Below are 18,160 nucleotides of genomic sequence, written 5' to 3'. Positions count from 1 at the left end.
TAAAAATCGTCTTATGCTTTTATTAGGAGGCTATGCAGAAGACGACTTTGAACTCAAGCCTATGTTAGTTTATCGCGCGCAAAATCCAAGATCTAAAATTATTGAAGAAATCAGCACAATTGGAGAAGAACTTGGATTTAATGAACTGGATAATGAAGATGTGAGAAACTTGCTCGATTCCCATTCAGAACAGTTAAGCGAGAATGATCTCCTTCATCTAGAAGAACAGTGTGCATATGAAGGAGAAGATAAGGAGTGCGAACAAGAAGAGAATGTTACCACTAATAAGCTAACTGCAAAAGAACGTGAGTTAGTTTTTTCTTTTGCATGCTCAATTATATTGAGCATGCAAAAGAAATTTTATTTGATGCTGATTCTGATATGGAACGAAGCTTCGAAGTCCGCCAAAATCTTGATCGCCAACTATCGCAAATTGCATGAAAAGATAAAAAGATCAAGCTCTATTCAAACATCTTCACTTAATTTTTTATGTAAAAAAGTAGCTCAATCAAATGTTTAGACATTAAATAAAAATTTAAGAATTGATTTTTTTAACTTTGATGATTTTATCCTCCAATAAATTTTTCACTGTAAATTACACTGTAATTTTTTTTTTTAGATTTACGCTAACTAATTGATGAGATGTAATCTTACACCCAGGGACGCGCCGGCCATACTGCAAGGTGTGCGATGCACACAGGTGCCAGGATAGTATAGGCGCCAAAGAGGGGGAAATACTTTTAAAAAAAATGTTTTTTTAAAGTGATTTTTTTTATTGGAGGTGGTGGGATAGGGGCAACAACTAAAGTTTTGCACACCGGCGCCGGACACTACTGGCGTGGTACTGGGTATAGGAACGCCAACTAAAGTTTTCCACACGGTGCCGTACACTACTGGCGCGCCCCTGCTTACACCCATCAGCACGGTTCTTAGTATATCCTTATTTCCCATAGTTTGTTAGTAGTAAAAACTAATTCCTTTTTGTGAATATATCATTATGCGCATCTGTACTCTGGAATCTCAAGTTTGGATAATGCTCTTAGGTTCATTTTGCAAAATATGTAAGCACATTTTGTCTCCTTTCTGTCTGTTTTTCCAAATGAATGTATTTGCTCTAGCTTGATGACTTTTTTTAAATGGTATGCTGTATTTCGAATTTTTATTAAAATTTTTTGTTCAAGACTTCTCATTTTTGTTTTAATCAAACCATTTGTAACATTTTGTTTTCAAAATTGTTTTCAAAATCAATACAAAAATAACTGTTTTGTCTAAACCAGCGGCGCACCCAGAGGGGGGGGGGCGCTCCCAAAGAAAAAGGAAAAAACACTAGAAAATTTTCAAAAAATATTTTCCTAATTAATAAAATTCATATTTGTTATTTATTTTATGTTGTGTCGTGTCTTCTATTTGTATACTACTTATGAATTAGCAATCATTGCAGATGCTCAGTCATAGGTCGTATGCGATGCCGTAGCGTGTATTCTCAAATCGTGTACTCAATTCGCCCCCCCCCAAGAATAAACCCTAAGTACGCTACTGGCCTAAACAGAATTTAATGATTTTGCTACAGAGGATAGTGTTTCATACCAGGCACATATGCACAAATCTTAGATCTATGCTGGAGCGGGATTTGAACCTGAAGATTTGAATCTGTTGGTAAGAGGGTAGAGATGCTACTCACTCAGCCAGTGAGGCTATCAACTGGCTTCTTAGCTTATTCATATTATTTATATATATGTTATATAGATATACATAAGCGTCAATCACTCCAGTATTGACTGCAGTTATTAGTGCTGTTATATTAGAGCGTCAAAAATTAAACCAAGAGCTATGAACAGCATAAATGACACTTCATGTGCACAAGAACATAATTTCTTTTATGCACTTTTGCACTAGTCATGTGAGTCACTTATACCAGCATTAACTACATACTGTAATTAACAACTTTTTTTTAACAACTGTAAAAACAACTTTTTGAGAAGTTGTTTTTACTATAAGTTGCATTAATTAGCTACAAGAATAAAAAATCCAACACTAGAATAATAAAGCAATGTGTATACATTGCTTTATTATCCACACAATAAACACACATACATATACATTCAGTTTAATCAGTAGTTTATTGATGATACACAAATTGGTTAAGGTAATAGTTAATTGGGATGATGTGGAGAGCTTGCTGGATGATTTTAAATAGCCTGTCAGTATAGGCCAAAGATAATGGAAATCAGTTTAATGTGGAGAAATGCAAAGTTATGCATTTTGAGATAAATACAAGCTGTGTACCACATCAGTAGAACTGTACTCCAGGAAATTGAGGCTAGGAATTTGGAGATGGTAGTAGATAGAGATTTGAAGTTTAGCGGGCATATTGCTAAAATTGCCAAGCTAGCACATAGGATAGATTTCTTGGTTATTGAAGGACAAACTAACAAGCAAAGATTGGCAAGTTGCAATTTCTTTTCATAAGGCCTCGAGTTGTTCACATTTGGATTACTGTACTCAGATTTGATCTACATTTCTTGGGGATGAGGAAGTAGTTGAGAGGATCCAGAGCAAGTGACCAAGATGCTAAGTGGCCTGTGGAATGCTCTCTGTGAGGATAGATTAAGGGTTTGTGGGTTGCAAAAGTTAGTTGATAGGCAAAAAAAAAAGTGGGGATATGATAGGAACATTTAAGGTACTTAAAGGTTTTTTTTTATTATTATTATTATTTTTTTTTTCGGGCTACTCCAGGGAGTCCTTAGACTCATCGAGGGAGGCCCTAAACATCATGCCCACACAACTATTCAACATTCTCACAGTATCTATCGTACCTTGCCTTGAACTCGCTCACTGTCATAGCACCCACAACAAACATTGGGCAGCTTATTTTACTCATTTACCACTCTAAAAGTGAAGAACCCAGCTCTAACACCCCTGCTAACCACACTCTTGCCCAGCTTCCATAGGTGTCCCCTAGTTCTCCCACCACCACTCCTGATCTCAAAAATATCCTCTGAATTAATCCTATAGAATCCTTTTAGCAATTTGAATGTCTCAATCATATCTCCCCTTTTCCGCCTATCAACTAGTTTCTGCAACCCACAAATCTTCAACCTGTTCTCATATGGTTCATTCCATAGACCTGCTATCATCTTAGTCACTCGCCTCTGGATCCTCTCCACCTCCTCCCCATCAAGAAGGAACCGAGGTGACCAAATCTGGGCACAGTAGTCGAGATGAGTTTTATAGGAATGATGGATAGGAAATGTATCAGCACTTGGCTACAGCAAGCAGAACATGAGGTTATCCCAGGAAATTGAGTAAGAGTGTGATTGGTAAGGATGTGAGGACTAGATTTTTCACTTGGAGAGTGGTGAATGAATGGAACAGGTTGCCCAAGTCAGTTGTAAATACCTGTCTGTTAATAGGTTCAAGGAGAGGTATGATAGGTATTGTGTGGATAGTCTCGGTCTCCCATGATTAATCTTTGGAATCTATAGAGGTTCCTGTGCAGTAGTTATAGTAATAATAATAATATGCTGTGGAGGATATATAAAGAGAAAGGTGACCAGCACACTCATGAACAGTACAGGGCTCAGCAAGAAAGGTGACCAGCATGGCAAGGAAGGCAAAATCAGATTATGAGAAGAATCTAGCTGAGCAAGACAAAGGAAATCTCAAAGAGTTCTTTCGTTATGTGGCAAGTAAGAGGATACTATGGAAGATTAAACTTAATGAGTGATGATGATTACGAGGAGACAGAAGTGGATAAAATAGTTCAGTTACTAACACTTTGGAAGAGTATATCATCTTAGTGAGGTTACTGCTTTAACCTATGTGACAAATACTAATATTAGAACAGGGGTGGATGAAGTGGAGGTTCTTAGGATATTGCAGAATTTCAATGTAAATACATCTGTGGAATTAGATGGGATATCAGCTAGGTTTTGCAAGAATATAAAGGAACTGGCAATGCCTTTGACTAGGCTCTTTAAGTCTCAGCTCTGATAGAATTCCAAGGGATTGGAAAGAGGGCAAAATAATTCCTTTGCATAAGGGAGAGTCTGAGACTGCAGTGGTAAATTAGGGCCCAATCACTATCCCAGGAGCAGTGGTAAAAGTACTAGAAAAATTGGTAAAAAGAGAATTCAAGAATTGGTAGATAAAAATATGATACTTTATGAGGATCAACATGGCTTTGTGAAGGGTCGATCATGCTTGGTAATTTAATAATTTTTTATAATAGAGTAACAGTTCAGTTGGATAAAGGAAATGGATAAAAAAAGCTTTGCTGGATTTTTCAAAGTCATTTGACAGGATACCACATGGAACCCTGTTACTAAAATTAGAACAAATGGGGATGGATATGACACTGGTTAAGTGGATAAGAGGGTGACTGATGGACAGATATGAAAAAGTGGTATAATGGAGGTGAAAACGGGTGACTAGTGGTATGCTGTAAGGTTCAATGCCAGGACTGTTTAATTGTTGCATAAGTGATATAGGAAATAACCTGAAAGGAAATATTCAGTTGTTTGCTGATAATGCACAATTAGGTAGAGTAATAGTTAAGGCGATGTGGAGAGCTTGCAAGATGATTTAAATAAGCTGTCAGTATGGGCAAAAGTTAATGGGTGTCAGTTTAATGTTGAGAAATGTAAAGTTATGTATTTTGGGGTAAATAGATTACAAATTGATTTCCACTACTTAGAGGCTCACTAATTAATCAGTCACCACCAGTATGGATTCTGCCATTCAAGATCCACAGTTGACCTCTTAGCCTACATCAACCACCACTGTACACATGCCATGAAACAGTTTGGAGAAATTTGTTCTATCACTCGTGACATTTTTACAGCTTTTAGCCATGGCTGGCATCTAGACCTGCTAAACAAATTGGCATCATTTAGTTGAATGATGCCAATTTGCCACCCTCTATAACAAGGTAATCCAACTTTCTCTCTGGTCATTCATTGAATGTCATGGTGGATGGCTTCCTCCCTTCAAGTTTTGCCACCAGTGCAGGAGTGCCTTAGGACTCTGTCCTATCACCTAGTCCTCCTGTATATAAATGATCTGCTCTCAATCTCCACTAACCCTATTCATAGCTTTTGTAGATGATGGTACTTTACATTCATCCTACTCATTTGACAAATCATGCAGTGTTCAGACATTCCATGCTTGAAGGTCACCTACAACCAATGCTTTAAACATTGATCTATGGACCATCCTTCAATGGGAGGCAAGGGCAGTCTGGTCACCTACCCCTTACCTTCAGTAATATACAGATCACCAGAGCATATCAGATCTTTCTGCTTGGACTAACATTTACCACCAACCTCTCCTGGCAAAAACACATCACATCACATCAATAGTATCCTCAATATCCAAAATCTACACAATCTTTCAGTAAGATGATTTACACCCATCCAAATCTGTCCATCTGTAGAGTACTACTCACATATTTGAGGTGGTGCACCAAAAACTTTTCCACACATTCTTGATGTTGACCAAAGGAGAGCAGTTTGGTTCATAGATGATCCCTCTTTTGCAGATTCACTTCAACCTCTGTCTCTCATGTTTTGGTACTGTATTTGTTCTTCAGACACTTCATAGTCCTCTGCTGAACTGGCAACCACCATTCTTCCACCTTCTGTTGGGCCTGTTATAACAACAGCAGCAGCTACCTAATGCCCCTGTACTGTGCAACTGAAAACATGCTGAACCTGCTTCTCCTCTTCTTTTATTCCATCTACTTCTGCCGCCTGCAATAGCCTTCCTCATGAGGTATTCCAAAACAACAATCTGAAACTTTTCAATAACAAAAAAAAGATCATTAACTTCTATTGCAGTCTTCTCCCACATCCCACACATATAGCACTGATGTCCTTATAGGTCCTTTTACCTCTCATGAATGGGATCAATATATATATCCCTATCTATCCCAATGGCTTTAACAGGCCTTTAAGGCCCACAACCTTCCAAGCATGCTTGGATTTCGTAACCGAAATACGAGGATAGAATGGTCACTCCTATGCCCTCAAGGTATTCTTGGCTGTATCCCTGTGTGTTCACGGGGCCGGTTTGCCTGCTTGCGAGATGAAAAACACCAGATAAACTGGCGGAAAAAACCCTACTGCCCGCGCCCAAGACCGGCTAACTTGGCTATGGCTGAGGAAGATCCTTCAGCTCCTCACGTCTCCAACGGGAATTGAACCTAGGACACTCCTTCCCCAGGCATATGGTTGCGAAGCGCAAAGCCACTAGGCTAACCGCGCGGACTATATATATATAGTCAATATATATATATATATATATATATATATAATATGAGATGTGCATGCAAGAACAACAGAAAGGCAAATACAGAATGAGTTCAAAATGGCATGAATCTACACTCCTAATTGGCAACCTCCGTGGACCCAGTGAAGGAATTTTGTTCATCTACTGACAGTAACTCAGAGTCGTAGAGTGAGGCAATCATATTTATTCAGAATGTTTGTAGATCTGGTGGATTTTAAAATCAGTCTCTCAGATTTATATTTGCATCTATAGTAATGATTTTGTCCCCACTGAATGTGATAGTTTGTGTCAAGTTCATTGTTGGCAACTCCAAAGAAACAGTAGTGTAGATAGTTGGACATATTTTCTTTACTCATACTGGATCACAATATTTAAATTTACAGGAGCAAGAAATATGTAGACACCAGGATCATCCTAGTGACAGAGAGAATGGAGAGAATCTTTTAGAGAATGGATAAGGATGTCTTGAAGGCTAGATCAATATTATATCTTTTGAGAATGCTTTTTTTTTTCTGATGTGCCTCAGATAATAATGGATGCCAATGGATTTTTTGTTATGTGGGTTTAGGAAGGATTAGAAAACATTTTTTAAATTTATTATTATTTAATTTTTCTTTAAATTTTGTAGAGAGAGAGAAACTGTGGCTAAAAGATTCATGGGTATGATTAATCTTAGTGGAGAGTCTAATATGCTTCAAACAGATGGCTTTAACTTTTGTTAAAGCTTTAATAACCTACTGCAAAAAGGGATGATTGTGTGAAAGGTATTATTATTACTTGACACCTCTAAGGAGTCCAAGGACTCATTGTGGGAAGACACACTACTCCACTACAACTCATCATCTTCCTTACTTAATCCTCCAACTGCATAACACCACTACCATCAACATACAGTACCATCTATCACCGACAACCAACACTGGCATACAAGATGTGTTCAAAAAAAAGAACTTTTGCTATAAAGACATTATTGCTCATTTTACAACATTTTAGCACTGTCCCCTTCAAAGTAGTCCCCTCTACTGGCAAACCCATTCTCAAGATTTTTTCCATTGTTGGAATGCTTCCTGGAACACACTTTGTTTGATGGCGTGCAGTTCTCTTATCGCATTTTCCTGAATCTCCTTTATGGTTTGGAAATGACGTCCTTTCAAAGTGGTATTAAGCTTGGGAAACAGGAAAAAAGTCTGTTGGGGCTAAGTCCAGAGAATAGGGTGGATGGGCACAAAATGGATGTCTGATGTTTTGGCGGTGCGTTATTGTGGTGCAACATCCAAGTCTGGTTTTCCCACAATTCAGGCCTCTTCCTGTGCATTCCTCAAATGCACTAAAACTTCCTGGTACAACTCTTTGTTTATCATCTGACCACATGGTACAAATTCATAATGGACAATACCTTTCCAATAAAAAAACACAACCAACATCACCTTGATCTTTGACTGACTCATTGTGCTTTTTTTTTGGTCGAGGAGACCCTTTCCCTCACCCACTGCGACGATTGTGTCTTGCAATTGAAACGTCTCTGTAAAACTTTTACCAAGTTTGCAGCAAAATTTTAAAAGGCACACGTTGTTCTTCAAGCTCTTTCATTGTCACTTTGTCACTAATCCGACGAACAGCTTGTGCATGTGCTCACTTTAGTGGATGTAACTCGATGACTAATGCTCATAGCAGAATGGAGCAAATGGCAGTTTGTTGTCAAAACCTGCTGCTAGATGCACTCAGTAGCCACAGCACACTCTCTGTGCTGGTTGGCATGCTATTTAAAAAGTTCAGTCTTTTTTTGAACATGCCTCATATATTGTCTGTAAATTGTGTGTGTTTTCATAGTGATTCGCTTGAATAATGTATTTATCCATTGTAGGTAGGTTTACTGTAAACAGAAAAGCTGTAAATTGTGTGTGTTTTCATGATGATTCGCTTGAATAATGTATTTATCCATTGTAGGTAGGTTTACTGTAAACAGAAAAGGATAAGGATCCATCAGGTAGCATGTTGACTACAGTGTCAGGGAAGTGGACAGTAATTGCTTCCTTTTTTTTTTGTTTTCAGTTATTGCTTTGGTAAAATAAATCCCAAGGTATTTGCTGTTAAGGTGTGCTAAATGTTTCTAATGTAATCCGAGCCATGTGATTGAATTTAGAATGCATCACCATAGTATAGCCATGTTGAGGGTTTGAGTGGAGAGGAGTCTAGAGAAATTTTTTCAGTGTGTTCCATGAAAAGATTGGCTAGGGAGGGACTGAACTCCACAACCTGGCTAGGAATGTAGAGTTGCACCATTTTGAAATGCACTATGTTTGCCTTCTGTTGTATCTTTATGCACACATATATATCTTATCCTTGTGATTTTGAAAATGCATTAGTGACAAAGGCAAAATATCAGCTAATAATAAATTAATAAAATGTTAATTATCTCTAGAAATCAATTTCTTCTGTAAAATAAAAACATGAATGATAATCAACATCTAAATATCCATACCAGGTTATTGATTATACTGATTTTGTTCTCATCAAACCTCTGCAGCTAGTCAGTAGTGTTGATGCTGTTTTGTTGGAAAGACTGTTATTTGTACAGGATGAGAAACCTTTAAGGGCTTTTCAACTGATAGTGAGTTATCTGATCTCATATAGAGGTGGCAGGAGTTTTTCATCCTGAAACTCAAATTTTCCATCCCATAGTAAAGATAAATCAGCCAGGATATTCACAATTTGAATATAACACACTGAACATAACACAGGATTAAATACTGTGTCATAACATTAATTAGGTTTTTATAAAGCCAGATGACAGGCTATTGAGTCTCAAATGCTTAAAGGAAAAAAAAGCGAGACATTAATTCTTAATTAGCTGTTAACATAAATAATGAAGTTGTATGTACTTGCTTAAAATATTTCAATAAAATGGTTAATTATTGTAATGTCACTAAGAGCTCCTTTGCTTACTCTGCACCTGGCTTTTGGTGCAGAGTAAGTAGTTAATGCTTCTGTCTGACTTATAAAACAGAATAAATAGTAATTGGATAAAGATATAATTAATGCTAATGCCACCTTAATGTATTTATCTTTTTTTTTTTTTTTTTTTTTTTTGGTGGAAGGCTGAAAGAATAATATGGTAAGAGCATCCCTGTTTTGCCACCAAATAAAGGTAAAAAAAAAAAAAATATGTATTCAGTTGGAGGTTGGACACCTTTGCCAGAGATGATGCAGTATGTTATACCACTTTTAAGGCTGTGGTATAACATACTGCATGATATATCACCACATTATTTGAAGGAATGTGTGCCAGGGAGTTAACATCTGTCTTGACATATTTGTTTAATATGAGGCTTACATTGGGTCAAGTTCCAAAGGAGTGGAAGGAAGACAAGATAGTGCCGCTTCATATGGGAGGTAACAGAACTCAAGCATCAAATTATAGGCCTATCTTGTGTATCAGTTGTTGTGATTACAGTGTTGGAGAGGCTGATGAGAACCAGGATCCAGAATTGGGTTGACAACAGTGGTATTATCTTTGATGGACAGCATGGATTTGCTAAAGGAAGTTCATGTTTTAGTAATCTATTTACTAATTGAGGGCGCTAGTGGGTCAAGCGCTACGAATGTGCTTTGAAGAGCTCCTGATTCAGATAAGTTTTACTAGGAATAATTAAGTATATATGCGTAATTGTTTAAGTAAGAGCGGCTGTAAACGTTGTACGCTACCGATATTATTAGTGTGAGGTTTTTTTTTCTTGCTTAAACTAAATACGAAAACGTTAATATTAGACCTAGTAACCTGCAGAGAGAAAAAAATGGCGGCTGCATTGTCATTCCATGATTTTAATTTGGATTTCAGTAGGTTCGTTAAGTGTGAGGTCTGTTATATGTATTCCTTCGATTACATAAATGATTTGTGGATGTTTAGTGCGGATGGAAGAAGGGTGTGTGCGAAATGTGACCTGAACGAGGAATTGATGAATGCAAATATGAAGTTGATAACAGAAAGTGCTAGTACCGATTGTGTCGTGAGTGCACGTTTGAAAGAGGATGGCGGGAAAGACAGGCGAAAAAATGTTAAAAAATCAGGAAAAAAGAAAAAGAGCGATTTGACAACCGTAACAGATGTTAAAAGGGACGAAAGTGAGGCGGAAAGAAACGAAATTGAGAGAACGAATGAAAGTAGAAATGGCGTGGTGCAGAAATCGCAAGTAAAAAAAATCGAAAGAATGAATGATTGCGAAAAAAGAATGACTGATGGCGAAAGTTGGACGCATGTTGGAACGAAAGTACGGAAACAAAGAAAGATATGTGAGAGTGAAAGTGAGAAGAATGACAGTGAAAGTTGGACGTATGTTGGACCGAAAGTACGGAAACAAAGAAGGATGAATGAGAGGGAAAGTGAGAAGAGAGGGTCGAGAGTTAGAAAGTTAGAAAGATTTAATGATAGAGTGAATGTGTCGCGAGGTTCAGAAGGTGAATTGGATTGGATGAAGCAAGAAATGAAATGGATGCGGAATGAAATTAAGAGAATGCAGGTCAAAACTATTAAAATAAATCATGATGGCATGAAAGAGTTAACAAAAGATGAGCGAGTGGCATTGTATGGTGACTCCATTATTAAAGGTGTGCTAGAGGATAAAATGCACAAGGTATGTTTTCCAGGCGGTAAAATGAGTAGAGTGATTGAGGCATTGAATATGAGGCGGGAACGAGCAAAAGAGTTAATTGTATTAATTGGTACGAATGATTTGAGAGAGAACAAGGAGCATGTCAGAATGAATGTCAGGAGACTGCTTGGAAAGATAAAGGAGAATAGTGTGACAGGAAGGGTGGTCAGTGTGTTGCCTAGGTATGATTGTGGTGAAATGAGGCGGAGAGCAAGGATTATGAATGATATTCTGGCTGAAATGTGTGAGGAGATGGGAGTACAGTTTGTTAATGTGTGGAATGAGTTTGAGGGACGAAGTGAGCTGTATGGGAGCGATGGACTGCATTTGAGTGGTTATGTTGTGAGTCGCTTGGAGAGACTGCTGCTGGAAGGTAGAGAAGTGAATAGAGAGAATGAATCAGATCGAGAGGGGAGTGATGTGGAAGAGCAGGAGAGTAAGACAGGAGAGATTGAAGGAGTGGAAATGAATGTGGAAGTGAGTGGTATGAGTATAGATAATGAGAGAATGGGTGTGCAAGAGGAACAGGGAAACGGGGAGGCTCAGGGTGGACAGGGATACACAGCGTGAGAAAGGTGGATGCTCCAAGAGGAGGTGAGAGAATGTGTAGGCAGGAAAGTAATGGGATGATCAGGGATCAAAAGGAAACAGATGGAATTGCAAAGGGTTCTAAAATGAAGAAGCAGAAAGGGAAATGGCCCCAGTCCAGCATGGAGAGATCACATCGAGTGAGTGGTATCAGTGGAACTAGCTGTAGATCCAGAAATGAGTTGTTGTGTTTGTATACCAATGCTAGAAGTATAAGAAACAAGGCGGATGAAATGGTTGCACTAATTGCGTCTGTGCACCCAGAGATTGTCGGAATAAGTGAGACATGGTTAGATGAGGATGACATCCTGACAGGAATAGAGATGGAAAGGTATGATGTGTTTCGTGAGGATAGAAGGGGTAAAAAGGGAGGGGGAGTGCTATTGATGATAGAGAAAGAGTTATGTCCATACAAGGTAGAGATGCAAGGGGGAAATGGGGCCAGTGGTTTTGAGGCAGTATGGTGTGAGATAGAGGTGAATAGATTCAAATACTTGGTGGGATGTTGTTATAGACCTGGTAATGTGGATGGTGGTGATAGTGAAATGTATAGTCAAATAAGCCAAGCAAATAAGAAAAGGATGATCATTATGGGTGATTTTAATTATGGCAATATAGATTGGAATGAAGAGATAGCAACTGGAAGTAAAGAAAATGAGTTTCTTGAGTTTTTGAGGGATAACTACCTCAGACAGTATGTAACAGAGGGCACAAGAGGATTAAGGGTCTTGGATTTGGTCATCTCATCGGAGGATGTAATTATCAATGAGGTATCAAATCATCCACCAATTGGCGAAAGTGACCATGAGGTGATTACTTGGGTGGTTGCCAGCAGTGCAAGGACCCCTGTGAAAAAAGGGTATATGTGGAACTACAAGGGGGGTGATTATGAAGAGCTCAGGAGACAGCTTGCAGGTGTAGCATGGAATGAGGAGTTAGCTGGAAAAGAGATCAATGCAGCTTGGGGGATTTTCAAAAAATATTTAGTGGATGCAATGTCTAAATGTATACCACGGGTGAGAAGGTTAAATAAGTTAGGTGTGAGATGGATGAATAAAGAGATTAAGCATGCAATACAGAGAAAAAGGGCATTGTGGAGGCAGCATAAGAGAAGTGGAAGTAACCAATTTCATGAGTTCTACAAAGACCAGGCAAGGAGAGTGACTTGGTTGGTGAGAGTAGCTAAAGAGAGGTATGAACAGCAGTTAGCTAATGAAGCTAAAAAGAATCCTAGGGAGTTCTTTCGATATGTAGCCAGCAAAAGAAAGAATGATTATGGAAGGATGACATTGATTGGAGGAAATGGTATAAAGACAGCTGTTGCAGAATGTGTGGTGGAGATACTTAATGAGCAGTTCATAAAGATCTTTCAATCTTGTGAATGTGACTTCATGGAGAGATTAAGAGCAGTTGATGATGGGGAGGAGAGACTGACTGTAAGTGAGCAAGAGGTGTTTGGGGAGTTGAGTAAACTAGATGTAAATAAGGCTGTGGGACTTGATAATATATCACCGCGTATTCTGAAGGAATGTGCCAGAGAGTTGACACCTGCCTTGACATATTTTTTTAATACGAGTCTTGCACTTGGTCAAGTCCCTAAAGAGTGGAAGGAGGGCAAGATTGTGCCACTTCATAAAGGAGGTGATCGAACTCAAGCATCAAACTATAGGCCTATCTGTGTGTCAGGTGTTGTGGTTAAGTTGTTGGAGAAGCTTGTGAGAACTAGGATCCAGAGTTGGGTTGACAACAATGGTATAATCTTTGATGGACAGCATGGATTTGCTAAAGGGAGGTCGTGTTTTAGTAATCTACTTACTTATTACAATAAAGTGACTGCTTCCTTGGACAGAGGAGAAGGATACACAGTAATATACTTGGATTTCGCAAAAGCTTTTGATAGAGTGCCTCATGATAAGTTGACAGTCAAACTAGAGCAGATGGGGTTGGATATTAGATTAGTGCATTGGATTGGAGACTGGCTATCTGATAGGTATCAACAAGTTGTGTATGGGGGTGCAATATCCAGGAAAAGGAAAGTCACTAGTGGAGTGCCTCAGGGATCTGTTTTAGGGCCATTACTATTTAACTTGTATATTAATGATATTGGCGAAGATTTGGATGGAGATATTCAGTTGTTTGCAGATGACGCAAAGTTGGGACGAACCATAAAGAGTAGTGAAGATGTTGTGGCCTTGCAAGAAGACTTGAATAAATTGAGTGATTGGGCAAGCAAATGGGGATGTGAGTTCAATGTTGCAAAATGTAAGGTTTTAAAATTTGGAAAACAAAGATGGGATGCAGAATTTATGCTTGGTGAAAATATATTGTTGGAAGTAGAGGAAATAAGAGATCTGGGAGTGATAGTGGATAAGGATCTAAAATTTAGGGGTCACATCGCCAAAATTGTGAAGACAACACAAAGACTTCTGGGAATGATGAGGAGGACACTGACATGTAGAAGTAGGGAGATTCTTGTTCCATTGTATAAGGCTTTGATTAGGCCACACATGGACTATTGTGCCCAGATTTGGTCACCTGGTTTTCAGAAGGATGAAGAGATGTTGGAAAGGGTCCAAAGGCGACTGACTAAGGTAGTTTCTGACCTCTGGAATGTCGAGTATGAGGAAAGATTGAAAAGATGTAATTTGCAGAGACTAGTGGAGAGAAGGAAGAGGGGAGATATGATAGAGACCTACAAGTTGGTAAGGGGTTGCTATAGGATCAATGGTGGAGAAGTTCTACAGCGAATAGTGGGAGATCAGGGGAGAACCAGAGGTCATCCCTGGAAACTGTATAAAGAGGGTGTGAGTAGGGGAGTGAGAGGCAGGTTTTTTTCGTGCAGAGTTGTGAATGATTGGAATGCCTTGCCTGAGAGTGTGGTGTCTGCAGGGAGTTTGAATGTGTTTAAGACCCGGTATGATGAGATGTGTGTGAGATAAAAGGACCTCCTAGATGAGTCTTTGACTCCATGAGGTCTTGTTTAATAATAATAATAATAATATTACAATAAGGTGACAGCTTTCTTGGACAGAGGAGAGGGATACACAGTAGTATATCTAGATTTTGCAAAGGCTTTTGATTAATTATAACATGATAAGTTGACAGTCAAACTAGAGCAGATGAGATTGGATATTAGACTAGTGCATTGGATCAGATGTTGTGGCCTTACAAGAAGACCTGAATGTATTGAGTGAATGGGTATGGGAGTTGGAATACCAATTCAATGTTGCAAAATGTAAGGTTTTAAAATTTGGGAAACAAAGATGGGATGTAGAATTTATGCTTTCTGAGGATATGTTATTGGAGGCATAGGAAATAAGAGATCTTGGAGTGATGGTGGATGAGGATCTCAAATTTAGCGGACACACAACTTTGTGAGGACAACACAACTATTGTGTCCTCAATTAATTCTGGGAATGATGTAGAGGACACTGACTTATAGAAGTAAGGAGATTCTGGTTCCATTGTATAAGACCTTGATTAGGCCACATATGGACTGCTTTGCACAGATTTGGTCAGCTAATTTTCAAAAGGAACAAGAAGATGTTGGAAAAGGTCCAGAAGCAATTGACTAAGGTATTTCTGATCTCTGGAATGTTGAATATAAAGAAAGGTTGAGAATATGTAATTTATAGAGTAGTGGATAAGAGGAAGAAGGTGATATGATAGAGACATACAGGTTGGTAGGAAGTTGCTATAGGATTAACATTGTGTGTTTGGCAGAGGGACCTTCTACATGAGTCTTTGACTCCAGGTGTTTTAAGATAATAATAATAATAATAATCTCCATATAATTTCAGTAATGCTGCCATAAAAACAATATTAATTTGCATTAGAATGATTGATTTATATCACATATAATTATATATAATTGCATCAACGTTTTATGTGATGTAACAAATTTTGTAAATCTTTATGAGATTTACATGTACCTTTATCAGTGTAGGGTTTTTGATAGTAAGTGAAAGCCATTTCATGTAATATTTTTTCTCTATATAGATTACATTGCAAAGAAAAGAGGAATTTAATAATTAGTATAATTTATCTTAACTTATTCGCAACTCTAATATAAATCAAATTTTAATTTCAAATAAAGTATTAATAAAATGACTTCATTTTGAATTATGTTCAAAAATCTTAGTCTTAAGCCTTCTTGATTTTTTTTTTATGTGACTCATCCACAAAAGATTGTAAACCTATAATATATTGGTATTGTGGGGATTTTTTTAGGATTTTTTTTACTATTTTTATTAATTTTGATTTTCATAATAAACTTTTTTTCTTTACAGATACACATTGTAAACAGCAGTGGAGAAATTTTGTTTTCTGCAGGCCATCATGAAATAATCCTCAATGAAAAAGGACAACCTACAAAAATAGCTCAGGCTTTTAATGGTTTCTCTCCTGCTGCTGATATCACAGTAACTTATTATTTTATTAATATATTTATTTTCATTTTATTATTATTATTAATCCCGGGGGCCTTTCCCGTATTTCTATCAGATGGTGCATTGTTGATTTTCTCATCGCTGAAGGGTCTTGTAGTTTTGCCTTCAAGTCTCTGGCTTCTCTTTTAACTTCAACGGTATGGTTTCTGTCACGTTGGCATCTCGAAATTCTAATAATGTGGTTAGCAGCTTGGTTTGGTTGTGACATCTGTCTTTTTAATAGTCATCATTGTAGCATCTCCTAGCTTCTGTAATACACTCCAGGCCTCCCTGCCTGAGAGTGTGAGGTCCAGTCCCTCAACTGTTTCAATCCAGCATTGTTGTCTTGCTGCATCCAAGTCATGGAAGAGATCTTCTGCGATTTCCAGATCACCACTCTCCATAAATTTCTCGTAGAGCTGTTCACTCAGTTCTTTCCATCCAGGGATATACTCCTTTCTGTAGCCCCCTGGGGATATGATTTTTAGTTGTAGAGATGACAACTCCTACAAATCGATTGTAGTTATTGGGTACAGGAGGTATGAGAACACACTTGTCAGTAATAATGATAAAGTTTTAAAAATATTTTCACTTAATTGCCATTGTCATGTTAGTAGTGTCCACTCTTCAGCCTGTTGGCTGGAGAGTGAAGATACTATGTGGGTTTATCCTGCTGCAGCATGGATGCTTTTGAGTTTAGATGATAAAAGTTTTGTTGCTATGTAAAAAAACTACTATTACCCTTTTTACATGGACCTGAAGTTATTTGCAAAAGAACCATGTTCAATTTTTGTAGGTATTTCCTGGGTTTATTGGGCTTTTTAGTCCACCTATAGCTAAATATAACCACACTTTACAACCTTTTGCTGGTGGAATTTGTATAACTGCAGATATGCGTTTTCTTTTTCATTGTTATTGTTATGACTCTCAAAGCCTGTAGTAGTTTGAAAACAAATGATGGCATAGTTTCAACATGTATAAACTTGTAAACATATCTTACATCAATGAATACTCTAACACAAATTCTGTTTGTTGGTTCTCCCTTGTACCCATACTTTTGTTTCTTTCATTTATTATTACTGTTATATGGAGTGGTGAGAGTGAGAACGGTCAAGGAGTTTAAGGAGTGGTATGATAGACTTTGTGTTTCTTGGGGGGGGGGACCTCCCCTCGATGAGTCTTGATAGACTTTGTGTTTCTTAGGAAAGACCTCCCACGATGAGTCTTTTGACTCCATGGAGGCCTGGATAATAATAATAATAATATTTATTTGTGACCTCTGCAGAATCATAATTCATTGTGGAAGGTCCATTGTTAAACAACAGTCAGTCATGCCACTCTTAATAAACTTGTTCCCTGTCTGCACTCTCACCACCCTCTCAGGCAGTGCATTCCATGCAATAAAAATCAAGGTTTAACTCTCCATCAAGTGGGGTCAGCTCTAATAAAAAAATATACCTCAATCTGAGCTCGGACTGTATGAACGAGAACAAGAACACGTGACATCGTCCAGTATTGTTCAACGTCAATAACGTTATATATCTGCATTCTGTTATTTGAATTTTATGAATAGCCAGACGGTTATGATTTGTATTTATTAATTTCTCTTGTTTAAACTTTAAGTTATACTATTTACCCCCTGAAGATGTAAATCCTATGATTTACGAAACTTATTGGGAACTATTATTTCAGTGTTTTATATAACTGAATAATAAAAAAATGTGGTGTAATCACCGAAATATATCTTTTGAATAGATTGTGTTGTTTAAAATTGCCATTCAACTACCACCCTTATACAGTAGTACTGACATCTTCCTTCTACTCCTTAGGAACTTTCTTCCATTGCAAGACTTTCATTAAACAGCCAGGTCATTATTGGCATAGTCATTTCCTCTGCATACTCCCTTAAAATACATGGTAAAATGTCATCTGTTGTGCTCAGTATTGAATGCATCCTCCAGTAATTTCAAATCCTCCCATCCTCTTTTATCCTCTAAGAATAAAACTAACTTTATAAGGACAAAACACTCTATTAAAGTGATTATTCAATAGCTCTGCTATATCATATGCATTGGTCACCCAACTATTCATGCACAAACAACATCCAGCAAGATTGTTTGCACAGGATCCTTTCTCTTCCCTACTGGTCACATAGCTAAGGACCTCTTTGGGATTCTCCATTGATGGGAGTAATCTCCTTTCATATTC

The 18,160-nt window shown here is 37.8% G+C and overlaps 1 protein-coding gene across 2 annotated transcripts in view; it reads left to right on the top strand.

The window, feature by feature from the left end:
* The window catches only part of LOC150104694 (N-acetylated-alpha-linked acidic dipeptidase 2-like), a 346,412-nt gene that overhangs the window by 22,202 nt on the left and 306,050 nt on the right, over nt 1–18,160 (top strand). For both annotated transcript variants that reach the window (XM_090395882.1, XM_090395881.1), the window contains exon 4: nt 15,815–15,946. In XM_090395882.1, coding sequence (XP_090252008.1) covers nt 15,815–15,946 — 132 coding nt within the window. The remainder of the gene's footprint in view (nt 1–15,814; nt 15,947–18,160) is intronic.

This window comes from Typopeltis vanoorti, chromosome 7, assembly GCF_054136105.1.
Source record: "Typopeltis vanoorti isolate ZY-2024b chromosome 7, IOZ_Tvanoo_1.0, whole genome shotgun sequence".
Taxonomy (NCBI): Eukaryota; Metazoa; Arthropoda; class Arachnida; order Uropygi; family Thelyphonidae; genus Typopeltis; species Typopeltis vanoorti.
The sequence above is the reverse complement of the archived record's forward strand: the minus strand, read 5'-3'. Positions and strand labels throughout refer to the sequence as shown.